The sequence below is a fragment of the Oryctolagus cuniculus genome, chromosome 3 (genome assembly GCF_051225735.1).
Source record: "Oryctolagus cuniculus isolate XC-2025 breed Fujian yellow rabbit chromosome 3, ASM5122573v1, whole genome shotgun sequence".
Taxonomy (NCBI): Eukaryota; Metazoa; Chordata; class Mammalia; order Lagomorpha; family Leporidae; genus Oryctolagus; species Oryctolagus cuniculus.
This window is the reverse complement of record NC_142869.1, coordinates 62,491,001-62,500,992: the sequence shown is the minus strand read 5'-3', so window position 1 is coordinate 62,500,992 and position 9,992 is coordinate 62,491,001. Positions and strand designations below refer to the sequence as shown.

Below are 9,992 nucleotides of genomic sequence, written 5' to 3'. Positions count from 1 at the left end.
GTTTAGGCTCATTTGTGTGATGTGTGAAAGCTTATGCTTGCCGACTCCAGAATTTCACAGAAAACAAGCACACATTTTGAGGTGCAGATAGCTTGCTTTATTTTGTTGTTACTATCTCAAGGAGGTCCATCAATTACAACTAACAATTGAATTTATACCTGCATGAAAGAACTACATAAAATTGAAATTTTGGGCAGTTGGTAATATTGTTGTTTTTAATTTAACGACAGCTTTATGATGTTGTTGTACTTTATCTCTCGCTGTGGCTCATTGCTTAGTTGCCCGGTTTTTCAGATGTAATTTAAATTTAGAGCTACCACACAAAGGCATTGGCTGCACCCGGGACCTCCAAGAGTTGACACTGCTCTGGCTTGGGACTACTTGAATAGCTTGGTTAAATGAGGGGATGGCCAGGAGATGTTACTTTTCCAAGCTATCCAGGTACTCTTTCAGTCAGAGACAGTGTAAAGTGAGCGAACAAAGTGTTGGCCGTTACACTTTGCTCTGGTAATATTTAAGTCGTAATTTTGAACTTGAGATCATCAGAGACAATGTAAGACGTTCAAGTGTTGCTTACAGGAGGGTAAATGTAAACATCACCAATGCCTTACATTTCTGATTCAATAGGTATCAGTGCACACATCAGGTGACGTGCACAGCTTCATCATCTTTTAGGTGGATAGGACATCATCAATGGGGACTTTCTCAACCCATTGAGGCATACTTAGACATCAACAGTATGTTGAGGCACAAAAATTGGTAAGTGTTGAGCAGGGTATTCGTTCCATAAGAAACTTTCTCCTACCAACAGTTTGTTTCATAAGTTACACTGTAAAATGTCATAAAAGTAATGGTACAAAACTTTATAACCGTCAATTCGGCTATGTACAGTATGTACATGTCAGTAGGAAATGTATAATATTCTTAGGTCAATTATGAAAAGATTGAAATGCACATTTTTGAACTTTGACTCATTTAGGTTGATACAAAACTACTTTAAAAAATATATACAGATGAGAAAGATTAGTCCATGTGAATTATTTGTGAAAAGTTAAGATCGAGTATAGAGTATATGTTAAGAGCACAGGCCCTCTTAAATGGATCGAATGTTGATATTCACAGTGGCAGAGTCAGATCCAAACTCATTCCCCAAGCTCAGGGTGTAGAGTCCACCGTCTTGTTTCTGCACGTCCATGATGATCAGCGTGGTTAGGTCATCTGTGTTTTCAATGTGGAATCTCCCTTGTTGCTCTTGATTCTGGATTTTTCTTCCACCACATGACCATGTTATCTCTGGGGTAGGCTCCCCCGTAAAAGCACAGGCGACGGTCAGAACTTTGCCTTCGTCAATGCTGATATCAGAGGGAAGAGCTTCAATTTTAGGTGGAATTCCTTCATGGAACAATAACAAAAAAAAACGTTTTAGGATCACTGAAAACAATTATGATTCTCTTTCTACTGAATTGTTATGCACTAAAGACTACACCAGGCTACTGAGCTTGGCTACCTCTACCAGTAATTGTATTGCTCACCTCTGATGCCTGCTTTAAGCATTCTACTAGTTGAGCTTTCCAGTTGTGTCATACTAGATTTTCCCATAAAACTGCTGGAACTCATTTCTACAAAGGACTCTTGCATGGAGGACATGCTTTGGGCAGACATGCTTGCAAATTTCATTTCAGTCATGCTGCTAGCACTGCTGCTGCTGAAACTGCTGAAGGAGGCCTCCTGCTTGGAGGCAGACATTTGGACTGACTGAGACGAGAAGCTTCCTTGCAAGCTCGTGTCGCCACTTGTCCTCAATACTACCTCTCTGGAAGGTTCTTCCACTAGAGCTGTGGAGCATAGCAGATACACAGTGAACATCAATGACATCAGGTTAATTGGTGACATCTGACATTGACTTACAGCAATCGAAACCTAGACACGCACAGAAACGTAACCCAAACAATTTGCCATTGAAGCATAAGCAAATACATCTATACATACATTTGTCAAGAACTAGCTCAGTGTCTCCAAGAAATGAACCTTATGTTTCTATTATTATATTACATGCAGGTGCTAGGAATCAGTAAGAGAAAAATGATTAGTCAGAGATGATCATCGATACGTTACACATTCTGAAAATAGACGCTTCAGGGAAGTTGGTAGCTTTTCTTTGAAATGTAACTTGTCCAAGCTTCTGTCTAGCTGTAAAGAACCTTTTGACCATAAAGATAAATTCCCACAGGATGTCCCTCTTACATGTGGACTTAACAAGGCTTCTGAGAGTTTGCTATGCTCACAGACACAATGGGGAAGAAAAGGTAGAGAAAAACAAAACACGCAAAGGCCACAAGCAAGTACAGACAGTGGCGAAGGTATACTTACGAAGGACTGTTAAGGAAGCAGTGGCTGAACATTGGCCATGGAAATTTTTGGCCTTAATCGTGTACTTTCCACTGTCGCTTACTGATGCATTTCGGATTTCAAGAGTGTATATGTTTCTAGAGCGGCTCACATTGATATGTGAAGAAATGGAAATCTAAAATGAAGGAGAAAAGACAAGGATTTATATTCTTCAGCAGCAGATGTGGTATTCAAAATTTTCTTAAATAGTGTATACAGGATTACACTTACTGGCAGGTTGTTTTTAAACCACTCAATCTCAGGAGATGGCTCGCCACTGATCTCACAGGAGAAGAGGACATTCTGTCCTTCGTTAACGTTCTGGGATCTGGGCTGTGAGATGAAGGCTGGGGCATCCGAAAGTTCCTTGCTCAGGCTCAGGTCAAACTGACACTTGACGACCCCTTCGCTGGTCTTGCCGATGCAGGTGAGGATTCCTGCATCTCTGTGACTGGCTTGCTTGATGGTTAGGGTCTGATCGCTGCCTGAGACGCCATATCGGTACTCCTCCGAGTTTGTGAGCTCCCTCCCGTTCAGGACCCACTTCACATCGGTGGCGCCGGCAATGTTGGCTTTTAAAGTCACTTTTTGCCCATCAGTTATGCTCATCTGAGTAGAAAATGCCTTAATCTCAGCATGAGTTCTGATTTCTTGGGACGCCTGTGATGTTTTAGTGACTTCCTCATGGACAACTGATTTCTCCAAGGACATTGCTGCTGATTTCTTGACATCTTCGGAAATGAGAACCTTTGAAGCTTCCTCCTTGAGGGCGAGCTTTTCTTGAGATTTCATCTCTGACTTCTTGATTTCTTCAGAAGTTATGGACTTCTGGGAAATTTCCTCGTGGACAGCTGCTGCCTTCTGAGAGGTAACTTCAGAGGTCTTTTGTACAGATACTTTCTGTGCCTCAGTGTCTTTTGCAGCTGAAAAGAAAACCAGATTTAATTGGAAAGAAACCCCCCTCCCCTTACTTTTGTAGAATCTGCATGTGAATGATATGGAGACAAAGAAAGAGTGTTGACTTCTGTGTGCAGTGTAGGTGATGCCTAATAATTGCTCAGATCCAATCCTGGAAAATTGTCATGCCTGAAATTTTGAGATCAGTGAAATGATTCTTTAAACTAAATAAAGTTGAGGATGATTCTTATGACTTAAGGAAAAAAGTTTTTAAAAAATCCAAGGATTTAGGAGATGTGTAGACATAGGAGATTTTGAATAACTCCCACAATAATTTTTTTAGCATATTAAGATGGAGCCAACTTATTTTCATTGGGAAAATGAATATGGCTCTTTCATTAGCTTGGTACTGCTTTGGAAAATTAGTTAGAGTGAAGGTTTAGGGAAGCAATACCATTTTTATCTACCTGACTTTAACCTTAAATATTACTGGAAGCAGGGACTGGCTCTATGAAATCTTGTATAACACTACATATAGTTAGGCCCTTCATAAATGTCAATATTAATAAGAAAGCACATATGGACTTCAAATATGTGTTTCTACATTTGTGGACAAATGGTATGGTAGTATTAGAACAGTTTGATTTTAGTATATTATGTGTATATGTGACAGGGAATGTTTAGAAATGTTTCCTTCATATTATTTTCTGAAGAATGTTGGTCAGAATAAAAGCCAACCTACCTTTTATTGTTAATTTGCAGCTGGAGGTCACAGATCCAGCCGAGTTCGTTACTGTACAAGTATAAAGTCCACTGTCAGAAGTATTAGTCTTATGAACTTCTAAGAAGAATCCTCCTTTGTCTTCAGACAGTTTGTATTTACCTCCTTGTGTGATAGCCTGCAGAATGCAAGTGAGTGAGTTTTTAAGCTTTCTTGGGGAGATGGGAATGAGGGGGGAGAGTTTAGTTTAGAAGATAGAATTAAGGACATTGTTACCTTCCCATCTTTTGTCCAGGTGACAGTAGGCTGGGGTTCTCCAGTAGCTCTTACTGAAAATTTAGCAACATTATCGGAAGAAACGGTTGTATCCTGCAGCCCACTAATAATGACTGGTTTTGAAGAAATTGCTTCAGGAGCTTTTGTTTCGACTTTCTTGGTTTCGATTGACTCGGCAGTTTTCTGAGTGGATTTCTTGCTTTCTGATATACTGGACACCTGTTCATGGATACTCTTAAAGGCTTGCCCCTTAAACTGGAAGCTCGTTTTGGAAGTTCCACCTTCACTAGAAATTTCACAAACATAGTCTCCGCAATCCGACTCGGTGAGATTCAGAATTTTGAGCTCATAGGTACCATCTGCTGAATAATGAAACTGGAAGTGTCCATTTTCCTTCAGTTTCTTGCCATCTTTATACCAGCTGACCTCTTTAGCACACAGTATACTGCCCTCAACTGCACAGGTCAGCTTTGCAATGTCCTTGCAAGCCTCTGCTTTAAGGGACCGAGTTATCTTTGGCGGGGCAGAGACTGGTAACTGCTGAACTTTCTCTGTCGGTGTGGGTTTTGTCTCTGTGGGTGACACAGCTTTTGGAGGAGAAGTTACCGGTTCTGGAGATTTTACTCGTTTCGGAGACTTAACTGCTTCCGGGGACTTCACCCGAGGCTCTGGGGACTTGACTCTTGGGGGTGACGTCACAGCCTTCTCAGTTACCTTGGCCTTTTGGACTGTCAGAGTGAAGTGTGCCTCTTGCTTCCCTTCACTGTTTTCTACCACCACGCTGTAGTCGCCCTCATCAGAAGCTTGGACTGAAGAGATCTCGAAGGTTGATTTGTACTTGGAGGTGGTCACTTGGCGGCGGGCGGAAGTGCTCATCACTTCCCCTCCACGCAGCCAGGTCACAGTTGGCACCGGCTCGCCATCTGTGTCACAAGAAAACCTTGCCGATTCGCCTTCATAGACCGTCAGGGACCGTGGCTTTGTGAGAATTCTCGCTTCCAAAGTCGTCTTGATCTTTCTGGTTGTGGATTTTTCTTCCAGGGATTTTTCCTCTGAGACGGCGCTTTTCATTTCGGCAGCTGCATAGTGTTCGTAGGATGAGAGACTTTCCCTCGTTTCTGTCATCAGGGATTTCATCTCCCTCACGGAAGAAGCCGCTTCCATCTCCGACGTTTTCTTAAACGACGAGACTGCATATGCTTCCGTTCTTGTCAGCTCAGGGAAAACGGATCTAGGGACTTCCTCGTCTCTGCGCCGGGAGGCATAGGTGGTATAGTCACCCCCAGTGACGTCCAAGGTTGCGTAGTCGGAAGCTTCGCCCTTGTAGTTGGTGCACACGGCTCTGTACGTTCCGCTGTCATCAATATGACAGTCCAGGATTTCCAGGGTCAGCACCCCGCTCGTGTTGGTGTAATGAATCTTACTGCTCTCCTGGAGTTCCACGCCGTTGTGGTACCACTTAACCTCGGCAGTTGGTTTAGACTGAACGTTTAAGATGAAACGTGTGTTCTGGCCACACGGCACCCTGTGAGAGCGCATTCTCAATGTGATTCGAGGGGCGTGGTCCAGCGTGAAAGGCTGCTGGCTCAAGACTTCATACTTCCTCTCGGACGTCTTTTGCGTCTTTAAGGCCGCTTTCATGGACTCGTACCTGGAAAAGATGTCAAATCTCGCAGACCTCTCAAATCTTGAAAGCGACCTCTCACTGGACACAGGGCTCGGGGAACGTGGGCGAGTTCTCTCTGGAGTCGGGGACCTCCGTTCTACGTCCTCGTCGTCTTCGTATTCCTCGGCTGGTCGTGGATGGGACCGGATCAGCTCCGAGACGGGCCTCATCAACTCAATGTAAGTTGGTGACAAGGAGCGCCGCCGTCTCAGCAGCCTGGACACAGAGGAGGACGATTCTCTATGCGCGTGCTTTGCTATCTCGTATTCTTCCTCAATTTCCGTGATCTCGGTCACTTGCCTTTGTCGTCTTGATTTCTTTCTTGACTTTTCTTCCTTTGACAGATGGTCAAGCTCACTTTTGTATTCCGAGAGGCGCTGGGTCGTGGTCACTGGCCGAAGCAGCTCCTCGTCCTCCTTCTCGGCCATGATCCTCTGCCGCTGTTTCGGCTGCCTGTAGGAGGCGCGGGCGTGCCTTTCCCGCAGCTCTGCATACTTTGTACTGGTCTCGGTCTTTGTTGGGATGTGATAGGTTGAATATCTGAAATCTTTCCTTGTTTCCTCCATCCTGACGTGAGCTTGTGGTGAAGAGTAACGTAGGCTCGACAGCTCAAAACGTGGAGGACTTCGGCTTGGGGGTGAAGCTGAAAAACCCAATTCCAGCTCTTCTTCAAGGCGCAGCCTCTCTTCCTCTGTTCTCTTCATGGCCAAGTAGTCATCAATGGGAAGGAGGAGTTCTTCATCGGAGATGTCACCCAGAGAGCGTCTTCTGGGTCTGTAGTAAAAGTGGTAATCGGGAGAAGGTGTACGCCGGCGGGCTGGTCTCACTATCTCCAGATCGTCTTGGGACAGTTTGGGAATGCGCCATTTGGGTCTGTATTGGTCTGTAATGCGTGGAAGAGGCATCACATAGAACTGTTCCCATCTCGAAAGGCGGATGCGCTTGGGCCTCTTCTGCACAACCCTGTCAAGTTTCCCAGGCATTTCATACTGGTCACGGATCTTTTTATACCATTTCATGTCAGACATAGGCACGAACTGCTTGATGTGTTGGTCTTCCTCGATGGTGGTCTGTTTGTACTTGCGTGGCTCTGGGATTTCGTAAGGCATACGGAGTTTTCGCTCTTCCTTCTTCTCTTCCGTCTCAAGTCGGTATTCTCCCTTCACGGTCTTGGTGCTCACAGCTGGTTTGTACAGGATGGCCGCTTCTCTCAGAGCCTCTTGGGCTACCTGGGTCAGTGGTACCGATTCGGTTCCAGAAAGAATCTCGGCCATTCTCAGCGTCTTGTCGATTTGCCTTTGTACGTGCCGCTCACGTTCCTCCTTGCTCTTGAACTCCTGCTTGACGTACCTCAGGCGTTCCACTTGCAGATGAGCCTGGCAGCTGGTGGAGCCAGCTGTGTTTGTGGCTGTGACTCTGTAATAACCAGTGTCTTCGGGCAAAGTATCCCTGATGTGCAGAGCATAATAATCCAAGCCTTCATGGATAATTTCAATGTTGGGCCCGAGGGACAGTGGCTGGCCATCTTTCTCCCATTTTAATGTTGGTGGGGGGATGCCAGACACTCTGATCTCAAAGCAGACACTTTGGCCTTCTTGACATTCTGCATTGGCCAGGAGTCGCTTGAACATGGGTCTTAAAGTGGTGTCTGTTGGAGGCGGGTGTGGGGTTACCGTCAGCTTTGCCTTACAGCTGTCCTCACCATATTTGTTCCTTGCCACAACAGTGTATTCGGCATCATCTTCGACGGTCACGCTGTTGATTGTTAATTGGTAAAGACCTTTGTCGGACTCAAATGTGTACTTCTTGTCGTCATCACCTGGTTTGATTTTCTGACCTGATTTATACCACGTTACACGAGGCTCTGGGTGCACAGTTATCGTTACTCCAAACCGGACGTTTTCTCCCACGTAAGCTGTCTTATTATAGAGAGGCAGGGTGAACTCTGGTGGCCTTTCCAGCAGTCTCATCGTATCGGTCCTGCGCTTAATTTTCTTCATGGTTCTACGGCAGTAGTAGTCATAAACTTCCCTCACACCTTTAACAAACAGCTCTGCGTAAGAACTGTCTTCACCATAGTCATTGACTACTTTGCATCTGTAGGTGCCGTCATCGAATTTGGTGATGTCTTTGACATAGATGGTGGCCACTCCATCTTCATAGGTGATTTCGTATTTCTCACTGTTCTCCAGCTGTCTGACACCAAAGTACCAGGTCACTTGAGTAGACTGATCATAATTTTCAATCTTGCATACATATTTGACATAGCCTCCTTCTTCACCAACCGCATGCATTATCTGCCCAGAAACTGGGCCAATTTCAATGGATGCCACTTTCACTTTAGCAACACTCACTCCCCTCTGAGATCGAATTGCACCACCACAGGAGATCCGGGCTGCTGACACAACCATGTTCAGGTCTTTCTTGATCAGAGTGTGGTAGTAGCGCCGGTGTTTTAATGTTCTAATCACTTTAGTACTGACTCTGTCTATCTTCTGCTTCAGCCACGGGTGCTGGAGTGCCTCAGATGCGGTCATGCGAGATTTCCTCTCTTTCACCAACAGCCGGTCAACAAAATCCATGGCTTCAAGGCTAATTTCTTTGAATGCTTCTTCATCAAAAGTATATTCAGCATTCATGATATTCTCAATTATCTGTTGGTTAGTTTCAGCCAGGAATGGGTTGATACCACTCAAGAGCACATATACCAGTGTTCCAAGGGACCACATATCTGTGGCTGAGCTCACCACATCATGCTGGTGCACTTCAGGTGCATAGTATTCAGGGGCAGTGAACTGAAGCCTAAAGTTGTCCCCTGGTTTCAGCTGACGAGCTTGACCAAATTCTATTATTTTAATGACAGAGCTCCTCCTCGTTTGGTAAATGATGTTTTCTGGCCTAATGTCAAAGTGTCCAATACTGTGACTATGTAAGAACTCAAGTGCTTCACAGACTTGGCGAACATAACTTACGATTTCTCTTTCATTTAGCTCAAAAGCACTTGTGTTGATGCGTTCAAATATGTCAAGTCCTGATATGAACTCAAAGATCATAACTAGTTCTTCCATGCTTTCAAATGATTCATGGAGGTATAAAATGTTTCTGTGCCTAGCAATGTTTAGAATGGAAATTTCCTTCTTTACCAAAACCTGATCAGTCCCTTTGACTTTAACAAATTTGGCCATGAATGTCTTCTTTGAGGAAGTTTCAACACAACGGTGGACAATTCCAAATTCACCTCGCCCAAGATCTTCGGCAATCATATATTTCTCATAGAGTTCCTTGGTTTTGGAGTGAGATGCTTTAGTCATGGAAACTTCCCTGGTCTCATCCACCTCTTCATCGTAGTTCATGGCTCTGGTTTTATCTTCTTTGGTTACGGTTGGTTCTGAGGGCTCGGAAGGCTTGCTCAGGCCAAACTTATTTTCAGCTATTACCCGGAACTGGTAACTTGTCTTTCCAAATAAGTTGATGACGGTATAACGTGTTTCTCGGGCCTGCCCTACACGGAGCCATCTTTCTGCTGTTGTTGCACATTTTTCAATAATGTAGTTGGTGATTTTGCTGCCACCATCGGTAGCTGGCGCAGTCCATGTTAAGTTGACAGAATCTCGTGAGACATCACTCACTTTGACTCCTCTGGGTGGGTCAGGAACATCTGCCACATCCAGTTCAACTGTCTTTTGGTCAATTCCAAATCTGTTTTTAGCACAGACCACATAGAAACCAGCATCTTTTCTCTCCACTCCATTGGGGAAAACGAGTGACGTAAAGGACCTTGTGACAATAACTTGGTACTGGCCGTTATTGTCAATGAGATCTTGTCCTTTCTGCCAGGTGATCACAGGATCTGGTTTCCCACTGAAAGGGATCTTGATGCTGACCACCTCACCACGGAGGGCATGAACGGCTCCCATGCCTTCCAGGTTTTTAGGCAAATGTATCTTAGCTGGAACTGCATCGGAATAAAAGAGGAGGGAATACAATTTAGTAACATGTAACACTTTCCTCTCCAAATTAATAAGTCATTTAAAACCAAACTGA

At 44.5% G+C, this 9,992-nt stretch overlaps 1 protein-coding gene across 50 annotated transcripts in view; it reads right to left on the bottom strand.

Moving 5' to 3' along the window:
* Positions 1–74: 74 nt before the first annotated feature.
* TTN (titin) overlaps positions 75–9,992 on the bottom strand; it is a 272,404-nt gene continuing 262,486 nt past the window's right edge. For 49 of the 50 annotated variants that reach the window (XM_070070523.2, XM_070070524.2, XM_070070536.2 and 46 more), the window contains 6 exons: positions 4,283–9,903; positions 4,028–4,184; positions 2,620–3,311; positions 2,371–2,524; positions 1,533–1,835; positions 75–1,392 (listed from right to left, as the gene is read on the bottom strand). In XM_070070523.2, coding sequence (XP_069926624.2) covers positions 1,094–1,392; positions 1,533–1,835; positions 2,371–2,524; positions 2,620–3,311; positions 4,028–4,184; positions 4,283–9,903 — 7,226 coding nt within the window. In that variant the 3' untranslated portion in view covers positions 75–1,093. The remainder of the gene's footprint in view (positions 1,393–1,532; positions 1,836–2,370; positions 2,525–2,619; positions 3,312–4,027; positions 4,185–4,282; positions 9,904–9,992) is intronic. The other variant, XM_070070550.2, reaches the window with a different exon arrangement.